This window comes from Stigmatopora argus, chromosome 10, assembly GCF_051989625.1.
Source record: "Stigmatopora argus isolate UIUO_Sarg chromosome 10, RoL_Sarg_1.0, whole genome shotgun sequence".
Taxonomy (NCBI): Eukaryota; Metazoa; Chordata; class Actinopteri; order Syngnathiformes; family Syngnathidae; genus Stigmatopora; species Stigmatopora argus.
Window position 1 is genome coordinate 15,035,839 of NC_135396.1, and position 19,851 is coordinate 15,055,689.

Genomic DNA, 19,851 nt, shown 5'->3' on the forward strand with positions numbered 1-19,851 from the left:
CCAATCTCTCATCTCATCTCATTTTCTGAACCGCTTTATCCTCATGAGGGTCGTGAGGGTGCTGGAGCCTATCCCAGCTGACTCCGGACAAAGAACCATGCACACTCACAGTCATATCTAGGGGCAATTTAGTGTCCAATCAGCCAACCATGCATGTTTTGTAATATGGGATGAAACCAGAGTACCCGGAGGAAACCCATGCAGGCCCAGGGAGAACATGCAAACTCCACACAGATGGACATGACCTGGATTTGAACCGAGGACCCCAGAGCTGTGAGGGCGACGCCCTAACCACTCGCCCCACCGGTCCGCCCTATTGAGAACCAATCAACACAAAAAAATAAAAAAAATAAAAAATATTACATCACGACAATCTGGTTATTTGTATTTTTTGCCGGGCGGCCCACAGCTCACAGTTTTACGATTGAGGATTCAATCCTAGATTCAGACCTTCCTGTGTGGAGTTTTCATGTTCTCCCTGGGCTTGCGTGGTTTTTCTCCAGTTTCCTCCCACATCCCTAAGACTATACATGGATGCTGGTTGAACACTCCAAAATGCCCCTAGGTATGAGTGTGTGCGTGAATGGTTGTCTGGCACCCCACACGACTCTTCATTTGGGGTGGTGAGCTGATGTCAAAACATGTGATTGACTGAATACCCTAAGTTTATGCATGTGTGCGTGTATCCATGAGTTTGTGTTTTCAGTTTTATAGAAAGAAATATTGAAGGTCTGTATCGAGTGTACTATGATTTACATGATGTACCATAATGCTTCCATTTTACAGCTGACCCGCTGAGTGATATAAACAAGCAGCTATATCTGTGGTGTTTTTTTTCCAAGCAAATATTTACTCCAGCAAAGCCCCAGCTGGAAGACAACTGTCAAACGTCTCAAATTTGAGCAAAATGTGCCATGCGAGAGGCTGTACCTTTGTTGGTATTGTAATGTGCCAAACCCTAAGTTGAGGTGACAGGTTGTTGGATTTATTTGCTGGCATTATAAGAGATTCATTATATTCACACTATGGAAGTTATTTCAAATCTTTCAAAGCGTGGCCTGACAGTTGTAATAGAGTCCCTAAGTCGGCTATTGTCAGCATCGAAGTGTCATTACCACAGAGGTCCATGGTGTATAAGTACAATGTAGAATCATGTTCACTTACAAATATTCATTTCAAAATACATCATATGCCAAAATATTGGGAGTAATTCGTCACTCTGTTTTTGTCTTCTCAGTGACGGATGGGCGGACAGGTATGATGTGACAGATGGTTACGTGAAGGAAGCTGCCGGTGGCATAACAATAAAGCTCCAGTCTGCTGATGTCAAATGGTTTGATGACTACTACCTTAAACTGCGCCCTGACAACAACCTCAGAAACCCCTGGTTTACAGAATTTTGGCAACATCGCTTCCACTGTCGACTGAAGGGCCACCCACAGGAGAGCCCTAAGTATAATCGCACCTGCGGTAGTGAGTATGACAGCTTGGGTCATTATTAGTACAAGCAATTTTACCATGATATTTAAATAAATTGGATGCTTTCACTCAAAAGCAAATGCATCCCACATATTGTTTAGTTTTTTTTATTAGTATGTGCAAGTGGTTTTAATCCAACTAGACAGTGTAAAAATGTATCAGTATTGTACTGGAAGTGGCTTCATACGTAGATGTGCGTTTATTATTGTAGTGTTAAAGCGTACCTCTGGTGTTCTGCAAAAAAATTCTCTGGTTTTGTATTTGCCAAAATTATCCCGCAGATTAATTTTTATCCCCTTATCATGTTGGTGGGATTTGTGTGTCTCAATTATCCTAGAGGGTATGTTGACTGGGGCCTTGTACCCTGGTGGGGCCATGGCTGAGGGACCAGACAAAGAATGACTCAGAAGACCCCTTATCAATGTTCCTTCTAAGCTGCGTGTGTGCACAATTGCGCACTACTCTCGTCTTCTCTGCGCACAGCAAATCATATGGAGCGCACAAAATAAAATCCCATTTTTTATTTTTATTTTATTTTTAAGTTGTGAGACCGACGCGCGAACCACTCATCCGCCAGGCCGCCCATTCATAGATATTAATCATTACATTTTATTATTACTAAATCATTTATGTGTCATAGACATGCACCTGCTTATGGCAGGTGTGATACTGGTGTGTGCCCATAGCGAGCAATGATGATGTTGCTCACACGCATATTCAGTGTGCTCAGGGAGGTTGTCATTCTGCCCAGACAAACAAAAAATTAGAGGGAACATTGCCCCTTATGACGAGTTACATGAATGAAGCACATTTTCCCTCACCTGGAAATGGGTCACTGGGGCCCCACTGGAGGCAGGCCTAGAGGTGGGGCATGATGGCGAGTGTATGGTGGCCAGGCCTGCCTCCATGGCGCCTGGTCGGGCACAGCCCGAAGAAGTTATGTGGGTTTCCCTTCCCATAGGCTCAACACCTGTGGGAGGAGCCAAAGAGGTCGGGTCCGCGGACAGTTGAGTGGTAGCTAAAGGAGGGGTCCATGGCGGCCCGATCCCCGGCTGTAGAAACTGGCTGTTGGGACATGGATCGTCACCTCTCTGGTTGGGAAAGTGACTGAGCTATTGCGTGAGAAGTTTCGGCTCGATGTGTTCGGGCTCATCTCTACAGACAGCTCGGGCTCTGGTACCAATCTTTCAAGGGGGGTTGGACATTCTTCCACTCTGGAGTCGCCCACAGTGAGAGTTGAATGAAGTGGCTGGGGAGAGGGAAGTCTGGTCTTGCCTGCTGAAGTTGCTGCCCCCGTGACCCGGACTCGGATAGGCGGAAGAAGATGAAGATTAATTTTCATCTACAGTGCCATATTAGGAACGGGTGTCATGTTATGTTGTTGACTGGGTTTTTCTCACAAGCACTAGTTTCTATTGTGTGATATGCCAGGTTGTTGTTATTGACATATATTTTTGCAATCAACAAGAATATTCTGTTCACGCAAAAACAGGGATTATCCTTGTTTTCTCGCTTGTTAGAGACAGCCAACATATGCTTTGAATTGCGGCATGACAGGTCAAAAATTTACAGAGTAGATCCCATCAGCCCCAGATTTGCCTTTTCAGGATGCCACTTTGTGACAGTGCCCCCTGCTGACATAATAGGAACAAGTATGACTGTGCACATGAGATGTCATGGTTGTTTCAGACAAAGTTCCAGTGAGCTTTTGTACAATAACTTGAATCTCACATTTGTATCCAATTTCTCTTCACAGACCATAAATATGATTTGTACACCAGAGGTATGCTTTATTTAAAGGAAACAGTGTTTTGTTGGGCCCTATTAGGAATAAAGCTCTCCCCAATTGATGGATTTAAAAGTAGATGGTTTTTGGATAGACAGAAATCTTTTTACCACAGCTGTCCCTTGTAGTTCCAGCATCAGCCCCTTTTTTGTGCAGCTCCCATTCCTTCCTGTTTCATTGGCTGCATTCATAGGTAAATTACTGTGTGAGCACAACTTGAAAGGGATCACTCCTGTATGCAAATGAAATGGGATGTGAAATCCAAATGAACTGGAGACAAAAAGAAACGAGAAAAGGCCAGGGAGAAGTGGCTTTTGAGTGGTCTTTGATGTATGAAAAGAAAACCTTGTTATAATTCATAGAAAATACCGAGGGTAATATTAAATGAAGAGTTATTGTCATATATGCATGTTTCTCATTCAATTATTCTTCAAACCCCACACCCCTCCTCCACTTGCACAGAACGAGAATCTCTTCGGCAGCAATATGCCCAGGACACTAAGATGGGGTTTGTCATCAATGCCATTTATTCCATGGCATATGGCCTGCATAACATGCAACGGGCACTGTGCCCAGGCTATCAGGTAGGTGCTGTTTAATATATGATAAAGGCATACAACAGATTGACTCACAAGATAGCTGTGGTTGCATGCATGTAGAGAATAAATTTCATATAAAGTTATCAAAATGATGATTTACTATTCTTATAAAATTGCAATCATTACAGGCACCTCATCCAAAACATTCATTCATTCATCATCCATTGCGCGTATTCTTGCAAGGGTTGCTGGAGCCCAAGACATTCTTTGGTGGTCTAAAAAATATAGAACGATCTTAATTATATTACCTCCATGAATCATTATTAAATAATTCCGAATTATCTTTCAGCTTCCTTCCATTGCTTTTCCCTTGGTTGTGCTGCTTCCAGATTGTGTTTTCATATTTCTTCCTTTAACCAGTCACATTTCACCTATTATTTGTTGCCAGGATCAGAAATCTACCCGGAGGCCTTCATAATCACTTCTGCGGGCTCTATCACATAAAATAAGTGTTGGTCAGACAGTTACTTTAACCAATCAAAATTTGTTTTGGTGACACCAACGCCATCTAGAAGGTCTACAGAAACATCAACTGCATCTCTAAGCGAGCTGCACAAGCAAATACATTGCTGTGTTGATTTAATAGCGGTTTTGTCAATCCACAATGGCCGAAGGAGAAGAAATGGTTTTAGTTGCAGATTTACTGTCAAAGCCATTTTCAAGACAGACTTTTCAAAAAGAAGCTAATGCCGTGGGTAAGCGGAGCGGACATGGGATGTCCTCTCGCGAGCACCAGGTGCACTGCATCAGCCTCATCCGAAAATACTGTTTTCTGGGCGGACAAAACGGCGAGACGTTGGACATTGGATTTCCTTTTGCGAGCACTGGGTGGACACCATCGGCCTTATCTGAAAATAGGTCTCTGAGCAGACAAGATGCCGCGGGGGAGCACAGCAGACATTGGATTTCCCCCACGATAACCAGGCGGACGCCTGAGGAGGTTCATCACGGAGCCATAGATAAGGCCGTGCTAGCTAGGCAAGCTAAGCTTCTCAGACATGACGATGGGGTTGTGCTCATGAGCCACTCAATCCCCAAATTAATGAGAATCTCATCGAAATGATGAAATCGTGGGGTGAGGAAGAAGAGGACAATGATGACGATCATTACATGTACATTAAGAATGAGAATGAAGAACGTGGACTTACTTTGAGAAAATTTTAAATAGTCAAATGATTGAAAATTGTTAAGATTGGGAACAGTCTTTCTTGTAGTTGTTCTATGTATGGATGAATAAAGTTATCCAATCCAATCCAATATATCACTTGCCATACAAGTTGTTTCTTCACTTGCCATACAAGTTGTTTCTTCACTCTTCGGGCTGTTTCAAATTGGTCTATTCGGTCAGTGATTTACAGTGGCTCTCATTGATTTTCTATGTTCTATCAAGCGTAAAATTGCTTGTTTTTCACCCAAAGGCATTTTTGGTTTTTATTGTGGTTGCTCTTCTTACCAGTTTAAATGTAGTCTTTGCAGTCATTTTGAAAATGAACTTAAATTACATGTACATTAAGAATCAATTATATTGATTGATTGCAGTTTAGATGTAAAAGCAGTAATTCGTTTAAAAATTGTAAAATTATTTATCCAGCTATTAAAATTAATGAGACATGCTGACACATTTTCCATTAGGATGGATGGTGTTTGGGGTGCATAGGTGGAGACGTAGGGGAAGACAAATAGTTGTCAGTTGAGTAAACATACACCTCTCATCTCTTTCATCTCATTTTCTGAACCGCTTCATCCTCATTAGGGTCGCGGGGGGTGCTGGAGACTATCCCAGCTGACTACGGGCCAGAGGCGGGGGACACCCTGAACCGGTGGCCAGCCGATCGCAGGGCACAAGGAGACAGAGAACCATGGACACTCACACCCACACCTAATGGCAATTTAGAGAGTCCAATCAGCCTATCATGCATTTTTGGAATGTGGGAGGAAACCGGAGTACCCGGAGAAAACCCACACAGGGAGAACATGCAAAACTCCACACAGGTAGACGTGACCTAGATTTGAACCCAGGACCCCAGAGCTGTGAGGCTGACGCGTTAACCACTAGTTCCACCGGGCCGCCGTAAACATACACACGCATGTAAATTAAGTTACATTTGGTGAAATATCAATCCACCAACGATTGCTTTTGACAACTTTTCATGATTTTCCTAAAATGTCATCAAGCTGGGCGATAGCAAAATTCGTGAACACTTTGATAACAGAATACGCTTCTTCTTTTGACTTCAGTAACTTTCCCGGATGAAATTAATGACAGGCAAAGAATAAAGCTGCATTAACCATGCTGAGAAAAACTCCAGAAACAACTTATTATAACTCACGGTGGACGCTTATGATACAAACACAATCGGCACAAAGTATAAGTGAATTCCAGTTAATTTGTGCAACACTTCCCATAAGCCACCATGTTACCGCTATAGAATAATTCAATGCATCATTCTAAGGCTAAATCATCTGGAAAAAACTAAAAGTATAAAAACAATTTGATTCATGTACAAACTATACCACAAGACCTAAATCCTAGCGATTAACGCAAATATGAGAAAATGGGTAGCAATGTCGATGCCAGATGCTTGTATGACACGTAGCGGAATACTGAGACAGGGAGACAAGGCTAAAGAGAGCTTGATGCCACACGCCTGGTGGCTGAGACACTCAGATACGCCAAAATTGAAGCATTTCTGGTGCTGATTCATTCATTTTCTGAACTGCTTATCCCTCACTAGGGATGTGAAGGTGTTTGAGCCTATCCTAGCTATCTTATGGGCACCAGGCGGGGGACACTTTGAATAAGTGGCCAGCCAATAGGAAGACCGACAAACATTCACACTCATACTCACACCTAAGGGCAATTTTGGGTGTTCAACCAGCCTAGCCCCATACATACAAACTCCACACAGTGAGGACCGACCTGGAATTGAACCCTCGACCCAGAACTGTGAGGCCGACATGCTAACTACTCACTCACTTGTGATGAGAAGTTGCCTGTATAATGAGACTGATTTTCTCTTGTGACGATGTTCGTATGTTCAAAAACCAAAACTCCTCTAAGCCATTTTTTCACTGTTAAATATGTATGTATACATACAAAAGAATGTAGTTATGAGTTTAGTAGGTGAGTTATGCAAAAAATATTCTGCCTGCATCACGGTGAGAAATTAGGTTCTGTAAATCATCAGTCTGACTCTCTGCATTTGAAGGGATTGTGCGATGCCATGAGACCTATTGATGGCGCTACACTTCTGGACTTTCTGATGAAAACTAACTTCACTGGAGTGTCTGGGGAGGGAATCCTCTTTGACGAAAATGGAGACTCTCCTGGCCGGTATTCATTCATATTTTGCACAGGATCCCCCTGCATTTGTGCTTTTCTCAGTTGCAGTTGCAGCATCTACAAAAATAGAGCCACGCATGTTTGATTTTGACAATGATAGAAGCATGTTTTTTTCTCCTTAGGTATGAAATCATGAATTTTAAGAAGATGGGGAATGACTATTATGACTACATTAATGTTGGTAGTTGGGACAACAGTGGATTGAAAATAAACGATGATGAAATCTGGTCAAGCAAAGATGGTGCCATCAAATCTGTTTGCAGCGAACCCTGCGACAAAGGACAAATTAAGGTAAGATAACCGATCAATAAATGGCTAAGAATGGTGTCTTGAGGAATACTTTTCTTAGTATAACAATGACTTTTTTTTGCAATTGCTTTCTTGAAAACACATTTACTGTATGTGCAGTGGATAAATAGCTGGTTTCTGTTTCTATTGTGAATGGTGACATATATTTACGCAGTAATTTTTTTTTAGGTGATCCGTAAAGGTGAGGTGAGCTGTTGTTGGACGTGCACTCCCTGTAAAGAAAACGAGTTTGTGTTTGATGAGTATACCTGCCGAGCTTGCGACCTGGGTTCGTGGCCCACTGATGACCTGACAGGTAAGTTTCTGTGTAACTGTATTCAGTATTTCAGTAATGTTGCTGATGTCAGTGATAAACTGTGTTCCCTGTAATTAAATCAATATTTTTTCTCTGGTCCAGTTAGCCATGACTTCATATTATTGTATGTTCTCCACCCTCCACGGCAGCCCTACTACAGATTCTTTTTAATTTGCTGCCAATGCTCTCACCAGTGTTTTAATTATTCTCCATTTAGAGGAGCTTCCAATGCAGACATATTTCTGCTGCCGTGAAAATGTATTTCTACTCCACTGCTTTCAAAGAGCAAGAATATTGCCTTGTTATTCTTTCAGCAGCTCATTATATTGCCTGCCTTGCTATGATTAAAACATGAATAGAAACCTGGTGAAAATTCAAATTGAGCTTCAGTGGCAGAGACAGATGTCTCCTCACTTATTGGAGCTGGCGTATTGCACAGAATAGAGGAGAAACACAAAGGATGGTGTCATTAGGTGTTTTGTGTTCCTGTGACAGTACTTACTTGGCAGGTGTGGTTATTGTTCATAAGGATGTACAACTGCACTTTATCATATGAATATTTAGGTTACCTTATTCAACAAGGGTTCTACTTGTAGATCCTAACATTAAGTTTAGTGAAAGAAGGTGATGATATTTATTAGCTGTGCAGAAAAGCTTTTACAAATGGGATTTCTTTCACTGTCTTGATAAAAAAGAAATAGCAAGACTTCGAGTGGGAGAACCAAAGAAGAAAAACCAATGAGAGGCCATGGTCATGGCCGTCAACGGGTTGCTGTCTAAAGGCTGAATAAAATCAGTGATTTTTGAAGGAAATAAAGAACAAAACAACAAATACATCCTAGAAAATGTTCCAAACATGAATTTGAGCACAGGAATGGAGATAAATGGAGTCCACCAAAAGTACTAGAGAAGCTAATAAGCAAAAAGATGGGATTAGTTTTGGGCTTTGAGGTTCTTCTTTTGTCAGTAAACTTTCAGAGTTACAAAGTTTGGATGTAAATTCTGAAATCATCTACAGTATGGACATATTCTTCCAAACCCTTCATTTTAAAGACAATTTATACGATGTATAGCCTGGAAATTAGATATCTTTTAGTAACTGCTGAATTTCTATCTTTCTGCAATACACCAGCATTGTTTAAGTTCAAGAAGAAATTTTCAGAGGCAATGATTACTTTTTTTTTTACTAAATGTGAACATGAGGAGTTTGACGGTTTTGTAGATATTTAACTGCTTTAACTTATATTAACGTGTGTACCTTTTACTTCAGTAAAGCACTATCAAACTTAGTTTTGTTCAGCCTGCCTTAAAAAAACACGCTAGCGGCTAGCATAACATACACTAGCCTAGTGTCATGCTAGTGCCCTAACTGCCGAGGCCTCGCAGCTCTGGGGTCCTGGGTTATTTATTTATTCTCATATCATTTTCTAAACTGCTTCATCCTCATTAGGGTCGCGGAGGGTGCTGGAGCCTATCCCAGCTGACCCCCGGGCCAAAGGCGGAGGACACCCTGAATCCGTGGCCAGCTAATCGCAGGGCACAATTATTTATTTATTATCTATTTCATTTAAGTCTTTTCCTGTGTCTTTGTTTTCACCTTGTTGCTAATGCAACAAACTGAATTTCTTGAGTACGAGATGAATAAAGTTTGAATCTAATCTAATCTAAAACCGCCTCGTGGTGTAGAGTTTCACTCGCCTGACCTCGGTGCAGGCAGGTGCAGGCTTAATTCTCTGTTAGTGCGGATGGTTGTTTCTCTCTCTGTGTGCCCTACGGCTGACTCCCAACCAGTCTAGGGTGTAGTCTGCCTTTCGGTTGAAGTCATCTGGTTTAGGCTTTAGCAACACCGGCATCCCTTTCGAGGAAGGACGGTATGGAAGATGAATGAATTTAATCTAAACTAATACTAATAGGAACAGATTAGCCATTGAGGCAATGTAAAGGGATCAGTAATACAATAGGAATTATGCAAATTAATGGTGCAGTCTTCAAGCATGTTAGAAAGACCAAGAGAGTAGTAGTACTGATACGGACAGATGATGATGATGAGGATGAGGATGATATTCAGAATGCAGACATGAAAACGACTTGCATCAAACCAATGGATGGCGAGAATAAGCAACTGAAAATGTGAGCAAGCAACACAAATGCCCAGGAAAACAGATTGACTGACGCATGCAGCTGTTGCTACATCACTGTAGATCTGAACTAGATGAATAATTTCAGCAACCATGCAGAATTGCCTTAATTACAGCTGTCCCTTTAATTAACGGCCTTTGTTTGTGTGGCACTGCTGTTAATAAAGCTCAAGTGACAACAGTTAGGAAACAAAGTGCAAGAAAAGTTTTTCTACATATTACAATAAACATTTTTTTAAAAAGGGAGACAATATTTGTTCTCCATCAACTTGCATAGTTACAAATCACAGATACATACATCTTAAAGGGACAGAAATTAGTAAGTAGAAATAGGCTTCATTTATAGGATTACCCAAAATATTTGATTATTCAAATATCAATTTTCTTAGACCTTTTCTAATGAATAAAGTAATGGTTAACCCTAACAATGACAACTCTTCCGACCACAGCCATTATATAATGACTGTTATGTCCGTTATACGCATGCGATACACTCGAAGTAACTGCAAAATAACTAAAATGAAATAGGTACATGCTACTCAGTAGAGTTACAGTACTTGTTCATTCTGTTCCTATCTTTCTCCTTCCTGAGTGTGAGACCAGACAAAGCTTTTTTCACCTCTTCAATCTATTAAAGCGGCTTTTGTCTATAGCGGCTCATAGCGCAATGTCACAAGTAGGCAGGGCAATCTAGAATACTCGGATTTTAGTGGTTACAATTAGTATTAAAATGCCTGCAAGAGTTGTTTCATCTGGGAATTATTGGCTTTCAACGTTTTTTTTGTACTATGACACATCATCAAAATGAAATAAAGTATTACTTCATTCATTCATTTTATGAACCGCTTATCCTCACAAGGGTGAGGGTGCTGGAACCTATCCCAGCTGACTTCAGGCTGGAGGCGGGGGACACCCTGAAGTGGCCAGCCGATCGCAGCAATATTATTTCGCTCTATGAAAAAAATATTTCCAGCCTGTTGAACATTTGATAGTCATCTCTTGAATGGCCTTATGAATTGATGCTTAACAATTGTGTTCCAATTCAACCAGGTTGTGATCCTATCCCAGTGGAGTACCTACGATGGGGAGACCCTGAACCCATTGCGGCTGTGGTATTTTCCTGCCTTGGACTTATGGCTACACTCTTTGTTACTGCCATATTCATTAGGTAAAATATATTATTGACAACAGTGTATACTGTTGAAATTTCCTTTAAATGAATATTTTGAACAATGAATTTGAATTATCGTCCACCAATGTACAGAATCTACAGGTCTATGTATGTCTGAATGGTAAAGCAATCTTCTTAACGGAATTGTCCATACTTCTACCCATTTAGGTTTAGGGACACTCCTGTGGTGAAATCCTCCAGTAGAGAGCTGTGCTATATAATATTGGCCGGTATCTGCCTCGGGTACTTGTGCACTTTCAGCCTAATTGCCAAACCTCATGTCATCCATTGCTACCTTCAACGTCTGGGAATTGGCCTGTCACCTGCAATGAGTTATTCTGCTTTGGTCACCAAGGTGAGGATTACAAAATATCCTGAGCTTTTGAGTCCACAACTTAGAATATCGGTGACTATAAAACTCTGTGTTTGCAACTTGGTTCTAACTTTTCTATGTGGTCTGGGTACAGACACTAAAAAAGCCTGTCCTGCAGCTTAAGTGTGACGTAGCGGGCGATAAATTGGGTTAAGATAGAGGAAAAAGTCAGAGGACCCCATGGTAATGGCATGAAAAGAGTTTGTCTCTGCTCCTAGACCAACCGCATTGCACGGATCCTGGCCGGAAGCAAAAAGAAAATATGTACAAAGAAACCTCGTTTCATGTCTGCCTGCGCTCAGCTCATCATTGCCTTCCTGCTCATACTTCTACAACTTGGCATCATTGTAGCACTCTTTCTCATGGAAACACCCCAGGTTAGAGTTTTTCAGCCCTCTCTGTTGCAAATAATGAATTCTCATTAAAAAGTTTTTTATATGTGAAACATTATTTCGCTTCACAGGTTATTCATGATTACCCAAACATTCGGCAAGTCAATCTCATTTGCAACACTAATAACCTTGGTGTGGTTGCCCCTCTGGGATACAATGGTCTGCTCATCCTCAGCTGTACCTTCTATGCCTTCAAGGTAGTAACTGTTCCTTACTGTTCCTGCATAGTATGTATACAGTTGAATTAGGTTTTTGATTGCTTGAATATTTATTTATAATTTAGGATGACATTTGGTTTGGTGGCATAATATCTTTGCACCACCGGCTAATGCAGGGGTAGGGAACCTGTGGCTTGGGAGTCACATGTGGCTCTTTTGATGGGTGCATATGGCTCTGAGCTAAAATACGGAAACCGGCAGTGAGAGAGCCGAGTCCCGAAGTCTTCTGCATCCATACTCTCATCGATACTCATTGAAGTCATTGATATTCATTGATTAGCAACTGCGTTACAATGTTGCCAAAAGAACTCAGAGACTTTTTGTACTTTAAAAGTGGTAAAATGACTAAAAAATGTCCCACTTTTTCATGTATTTTGACTTTTAAACTGTGATTATGGCTCTCAAGGAATAACATTTGAAAATAGGAATTGTTTATGGCTCTCTTTCAAAAAGGTTCCCGACCCCTGGTCTGCTGTATAACATCAAAAATAGGGGTTTAGTCACCATACCAAAATCTTCCTCGAAGTACATGTCATGTTTGAATTCTTGTCTGTTCACATGCTAAAACTCACTCAGGCCGATAAAAAGAAATGAAGTGCTGTTGACTGTTTAACTAGAACCAATAAGGGAAATGTGATTCCCCTAAAGGCAGCAAATTAAAGTCTATGTTTGATTACTTGTGGCCTGCAGCTACCAAATTTCTCCAGAATTCAAAAGCAGAAGTGTGAGGAAAAAAGAGAGTGAAAGGACAATAAATTCCCCAGAACAATCCAGCGCCATGGGCTGTTCTTGATCATTATCATACCGAATGGAAACTACTGAATGACAGAATTTGCCAGAGTTAATTGTTGATAGTATCTAATAAATATGGCTTAATTAAGGGAAAACAACTGAGCAATAACCACTATAAATATTTATACATGCTTGTTTTTCTCTTGAAGACCCGCAACGTTCCTGCTAATTTCAATGAAGCAAAGTACATTGCCTTTACCATGTACACCACCTGTATTATATGGCTGGCCTTTGTGCCCATCTACTTTGGCTCCAACTACAAAATTATCACCATGTGCTTTAGTGTCAGCCTCAGCGCCACAGTGGCACTTTGTTGCATGTTTGTACCAAAGGTAAGTTTTGAACAACTTGTCTTGTATTCTTGCATTTACTATTATATAAGAATATCTCACTTATTGCCCATTAATTTATCTCACGCTACTATTTGTATATCTCCGCAAAATGTCGGCCTCACAGCTCTGAGCTAATGGGTTCAAATCCAGGTCGGTCCACCTGTGTGGAGTTTGCATGTCCTCCCTGCCTGCGTGGGTTTTCTCCAGGTACTCCGGTTTCCTCCCACATTCCAAAGACATGCAGGTAGGCTGATTGGACACTCCAAATTCCCCTTAAGTATAGGTGTAAGAGTGAGTGGTTTTCTGTCTTCGTGTGCCCTGCGATCGGCTGCCCACCCATTTAGGGTGTCCCCCGCCTCTGGCCCAGAATCAGCTGGGATAGGCCCCAGCACCCCCCACGACCCTAATGAGGATAAAGCGGTTCACTAAAGGAATAAATGAATCAAATTGCGACCATGTTAAAAAAAGGAAAACTACTGCATTAATGTAATTTCACAAATCTGGCAGTTTTTTCATTTTATTGAATTTCTCATCTAATCTTTATTTTTTGAACTGCTTTATTCTCATTAGGGTCGTGGGGGGTGCTGGAACCTATCCCAGCTGACAGGGAGACACCCTGAATCGGTGGCCAGCCAATCGCAGGGCACAAAGAGACAGACAACCATGCACACTCACACCCATACCTAGTGGCAATTTAGAGTGTCAAATCAGCCTACCTTGCATGTTTTTGGAATGTGTGAGGAAACCGGAGTACCCGGAGGAAACCCACACACGCCCGGGAGAATATGCAAAATCTACATAGGTGGATGTGAACTGGATTTGAACCCAGGACCACAGAGCTGTGAGGCCAACGTGCCAACCACTCGCCCCAGTGGGCCGCCCTTTATTGAATTTATTTATTTATTTTACTTTATTATTTCATTTGTATTTATTTATTACTTACCATTTAATCCTTATTCCACCCAAACCAATGCATCAGCGAACACTCACATTTTTCTGCGCAACAAGTGCATATACTGTGAAAGTGTAAACTTCATGTAAATCGACAGAGGGATGTGACTGCACAGCAAAAGAATTCACACTAACCCGACATACAAAAAATATTCTGCCTCTATTGTGGAGCTCAGTCATAGTCATAATCACATATTGTACTTTTTGTCATTAAAGGTATACATCATTCTAGCCAAACCGGAGCGAAACGTGCGCAGTGCCTTTACAACAACTACAGTGGTGCGCATGCATGTTGGTGATGGCAAATCATCATCAGCTGCTAGCCGTTCCTCTAGTCTGGTTAACCTGTGGAAACGCAGAGGATCCACTGCAGAGACCCTTAGGTGAGTGTGTGTAAAATGTATGTGTTTGTGCTGACTGAAAGGTTGATTTACTGAAGCCCCCTCTCGATTGTTCTTCTGACCCTTACGTGAACTGCCGACAATTGGCTAATGGGGACACGGCAAAGGCAGAGATGAGAATGAATTGACGAGAAGGGAAGTAAAAAAAATTAAATAGTGGGATAAAATCTAAGTGCATTGAATGAAAAAGCAGACAATGGAGTGGTAACAAAGATAAATTTTATCCGATGCAATAAGCAACAGATCAAATATACAAAGTCAATGTTGGATAACCACTGAAGAGAGTAGAAAAGAGACCAGTCTTGATTAGCAGCGGATTACATCAGGTCTTGGAAATGATATCATGTAGACACAGACTGATGTAAAAACGAAATGAGAGGGAGTTCAACCAAAACTGATGTTTGATAGCGATTTGGTTGCTTCACCATCTGTAATAACAATATATAGATGTTTTTGATGACTTGTTGCTTGGATCTTACTTCCTTTTTCTCTGTCCTGTGTGTATAAACTGGCCAAGTACACACGGCAACTCAAGAAACGTGACTCGACGAAATCTGAGCGGAATGTTAGAAGTCCTAGAAAGTTGATTTATCCTCAAGAAATGGTTGCAAGAAAATACATTAGCAAAAGAAAAATCACCATTTTTAATATTGTCTACGGTAGCATACTTTTATTACCACTGCACTGCTCATGCCACACCCACGCTGATGAAACACAGCGGAGTGCATGCTTTATGAAATACATTCATTCATTTTCTGAGCTTCTTATCCTTACGATGGTCGCGGGGAGTGCTGGAGACTATCCCAGCTAACTACAGGCACCAGGCGTGGAACACCTTAAATCGGTGGCGGTCAATCCCAGGGCACAAGGAGATGGAGAACTATTCACACTCATACGTAAGGGTACGATTTAGAGTGCTCATCGGCCTAACCTGCATGTTTTTGGGATGTGGGACAAAACTTACGCAACTCTGAGGAGAATATGCAAACTCCACACAGTGAGGACCGACTGGGATCAAACCCTCGACCCCAGAACTGTGAGGCTGACAGCTAACCACTTGTCAGCCGGCCTTCTTATTTAATTCAAGAAAAGTAATTTGATCAGAATACTCTCCTTATGACTGATCGCATGCAGGCCATCAATGAAAAACAGGGGTGCGCCTGCTGTTCTCTGGACAAGCAACAGCCAAGTCTGCTTAACTCACATACACACAAATTATTAACAATTGAATCCAAATCTAAATTACAATGGTGCCATTTCGACGACTGCGTGATCTGTGCTTTCATAATAACTACGAACCAGCAGCACCAAATGGTGACATCCTCCTCATAGAAGAAGAAAAGTCAGCTGGAGCTGAATTGGTTTTGCCATTTAATAGGATATAACATGCCGACATTTAGGCGGTTTTCACTGTGTTGAAAAGTGTGTACTTCTTTGGGACAAGGAAATTCAAATGTATTTTTATAGCACAATTCAACTCAAGTTGTCAGCAGCCTGGTTGACGAGTGTTTAGCCCGTCAACCTCACAGTTCTGGGGTCGAGGGTTCGATCCCAAGTCGGTCCTCACAACGTTATCCCCAGCTTGCATGGGTTTTCTTCGTCAGTCATGGATGGGTAATTGGGTCTACTCGAAAAAAAAACATGGCGAGTTGTTGTTGAAAAACCAATGGGAGGCCAGCGCAATTTAGGGAGATTGTCAAGCAGGACGTAGAAATATTGCACAAATTCATAATTAAATGAGGGACACAGGAAATATAGTTACGTTTTTGGGGATTCCATAACTTGGATTTTGATTTCGTATATTGGAACAGTAATTTGCCTTTCAAAAATTTGGAAACTTGGAAATTTCATATGTAGAAGTATTCGTAAGGAACCACTGTACTACTATTGGATTTATTGTAATAAATCACCTGAGCATTGAACATTGATCAGAAGTAAAATGAATGAATAATTATAACAACCCCCCTGACACAAAAAAAACAAGAAATAATTTTTCACAAATAATTTTTGAATTTCACAAAGAATTTTGCTGGCGGCCCAGTGACCGAATGGAGTGTGGAGTTTTCATGTTCTCCCCGGGTTTACGTGGGTTTTCTCTGGGTTTTGAGGTTTCCGCTCACATCCCCAAAACATGCACGGTAGGCTGGTTGAACAGTCTAAATTGCCCTTAGGTGTGCATGTGTATGGCTGTCCGTCTCCCTCTGCCCTGCGATTGGTTGGCCATCAATTCAGTCAAATGGGATAGGCTCCAGCACCCCCCGCGACCCCAGTGAAAATAAGTGGTTCGGAAATTGAGTGAGTGAATGAACGAATGAACGAACGACGAATAACGAACAACGGATGAACGACCGAATGAGACTTTGGCCTTGAGCTAAGGTTTATTATGTCAAATTGATCTTGTTTTTCAGCTCGAACGGCAAATCAGTGTCCTGGGCCCAGACTGAGCGCAACACTTCTCACGGTAACCACTTGTGGCAGCGTCTTTCCTTCCACATCAAGAAGAAAGAGAACAATCAGACAGCAGTTATCAAGCCTTTTTCTAAGACTTCTGAGGAGCGTTTCTGTGGAGGGGCTGACCTGTCATCACATATGCCACTCCCCTGTCTCCCTTCCATTTCCTCCCTGCCTTCGCATAGTGACGCTGGTGCCGACAAGAACCTGTATGACCTATCTGAAGCCGAGGAGAGGTACTCCCTAACCTATCGTCCACAAACGCCCTCCCCAATCAGCACGGTGAGCCAGAGACTTGGTGCAGGTGTTGAAGAGGGGTCTCAGATGGCAGTGCTCACTAACTATCCTAGCAGTACTTGCAGCCAGAGCAGCAGCAGCAGCAGTTACGGACACATTAGCAGTGGCTCCAGTGTGACCAGGGCTGATGGTCGTCTAATCATCTATGAGGGTCGCCCGGTGGGTTGCCAAAGCAACCTGATGGATCAGATCAGCTGTGTGGTAAACCGCTTCACAGCTAACATTAGTGAGCTGAACACCATGATGCTGTTGTCTTCTCCCACGCACCCCAAGGCACACAAACACTCGCCACCACTGCCACACCCAACTGACCCCTATCTTCTTCCTCGTGAGATCCACACACCTCCCATCCTCACCACCTATGCCGATGTCCAGCCCCATCCCTCTGCTGAATCCAGCTTGGGGCGCCGGGTAGGCTGTCCTGTTCACTCAGTCCCTCTTCCACATCCACCTTACCCTTTTCCACCTCCTCACCCCCAATCACCCCCTTCCATTTCACCAGTGCGAGGTGGCTTGGTCACCTGCCTTATGGACTCCCCACTAAGGAGGGTGGAACTGGATGAGGAGCTTATTGCTTTGACTCCTCCATCGCCCTTCCGGGACTTTCTGGAATCTGGCAGTAGCTCGCCTGTGTCTGATATAGATCTGTGTCTCCCCCCTGTACCCTCCCATCCTCCCCCATCGCCTCCTTCACCCAGGTATAGTAGACTAAATCTCAGAAACTACAGTCAGAGTTCTTCATCACTGTGAAGCAAACATGGCAGTGGAAGAGAAGCAGATAAAGAAAAGCAGATGGATCAACTGAAATCCATTCTTCTTTAAGAGGGCATATATGTACGCTTGACGTTTACATGCGTGCAGTAAGATCCTATTTTCATCAGAGTGGGAAATGGTCACAAATGATATCTGTGATTTGAAATAATAGGCTTAGATTGTAGCCTTAATGTAACATGGGTGTCAACTAATTAGAAATAGCAATTGTGCAATGTGGTGCGTTCTGTATGCACGTACTATACACCTCCATGAGTGTGTTTTCCTTTTATTAAGGGAAAAGGGGCGTAATTGTGGACCAACTAAATGCTCCCAAGGGGCACATTAACTGGAAAGCAGTCAAACACGCACAGTCTCGCATTGGGACGCAGAAAAGAGGAAATGCTGTAAATATTTCAAAAGTTTCAGAAGGTCATTGTATTACCACAGCTGCAGTATGTCACTTTGCACATGGGTATCTTTGTATGTTACCCGCAGTCAAAACTGTTATTAGAATTTCATTGATTAACGGTCGCACCAACATGTTTTGTACCAGTAAAAAGGCAAGGCAGATCAAGAAAAACCTTGTTTGACAACATCAAATCTGGTTGCCCTAAAATCCGACCACACCAGTTAATAGCAACTTCAAGCTTGACATCGGTCTTTTGGAGAAGAGAATTTCAATATTAAATGACAGCAGGACACCTGTGCCATCCTCTTTTTTAGTATTTGACTGAATTCATTAGATTAGCTTCTTTCTCTCTGGGGGAAAAGGTAACTTCATTAGCTTCTGTCAGTTGGTGCAATTTCATCATTCCCTAGTGTCAGTTACATAGAAGCCTTGATAAAGCCTCCTTTCTGCTGCACACATGTTGGCAGACAGAACTTCAGGGAAATTATATGAGGAGGTGTTAAGTTTTGACAGATAGGCAATTTGGTCAATCCAAAATAACTTCCAAGCAGTGATAAATGGATGACTTGTGACCACTATTACACAGAGAAGTAGTAGTCTATTCTTGTTGCTTGGCAACCTTGCATACATGCAAGGACTGTTAAGCAATAGCGCCAAAAATAATCATTGATTATCTTTACAAAGGTTGTGGGGAGTGCTGGAGCCTATCCCAGTCAATTGTGGATAGTAGGCGGGGAGACCCTGAATCGGTTTCTAACCAATCACAGGGCACAAGGAGACAAACAACCATTCACATTCATACCTAAGGGCCGTTTTCCAGCAAGACATAATTTATTATTTATTTCACTGAGCAAAGTTAGCTTGTGTTACACCAGAAAAATAAACTTAAATTGGATAGAAATGATCAAATTTAACATTTACAAAAACTTGCATACCAACAAAGAAAACAGCCATTTCACTCAGAATTTGTCAGTGAACATTCAAAATTATCCATTCATTCATTTTCTGTACTGCTTATGCTCATAAGGGTTGCAAGGGTGCTGGAGCCTCTCCCAGTCAACTGTAGGCAGTTGGCGGGGGACACCGTGAATTGGTTTCCAGCCAATCGCAGGGCACAATGAGACGTACAACCTTTCACGCTCGCGGTCGTATGTAGGGAAAATTTGGAGCAGACCTGGACATTTTACGGCCTGCGTAAGGTTGATTGGAAATGACAAAATAAGCGCAATTTCTAATTATACCTCATGCATGAACTAAACTGACATTGCTTTTATTTTTTGTTATCTTCACATGCATAATGGCAAATACGGAAACTTAATCCCTCCAAAACGCCGGGTGATGGTAAAAAGAGAAAAACAGATG

General features: G+C 42.0%; 1 protein-coding gene across 2 annotated transcripts in view; it reads left to right on the plus strand.

Moving 5' to 3' along the window:
- The window catches only part of grm5b (glutamate receptor, metabotropic 5b), a 62,205-nt gene extending 43,424 nt beyond the window's left edge, over positions 1-18,781 (plus strand). For both annotated transcript variants that reach the window (XM_077612332.1, XM_077612333.1), the window contains exons 7-18: positions 1,238-1,473; positions 3,728-3,849; positions 7,074-7,198; positions 7,330-7,498; positions 7,685-7,811; positions 11,000-11,117; positions 11,289-11,475; positions 11,712-11,870; positions 11,957-12,082; positions 13,045-13,227; positions 14,395-14,561; positions 16,988-18,781. In XM_077612332.1, coding sequence (XP_077468458.1) covers positions 1,238-1,473; positions 3,728-3,849; positions 7,074-7,198; positions 7,330-7,498; positions 7,685-7,811; positions 11,000-11,117; positions 11,289-11,475; positions 11,712-11,870; positions 11,957-12,082; positions 13,045-13,227; positions 14,395-14,561; positions 16,988-18,077 — 2,809 coding nt within the window. In that variant the 3' untranslated portion in view covers positions 18,078-18,781. The remainder of the gene's footprint in view (positions 1-1,237; positions 1,474-3,727; positions 3,850-7,073; positions 7,199-7,329; positions 7,499-7,684; positions 7,812-10,999; positions 11,118-11,288; positions 11,476-11,711; positions 11,871-11,956; positions 12,083-13,044; positions 13,228-14,394; positions 14,562-16,987) is intronic.
- The last annotated feature ends 1,070 nt before the right edge of the window (positions 18,782-19,851 follow it).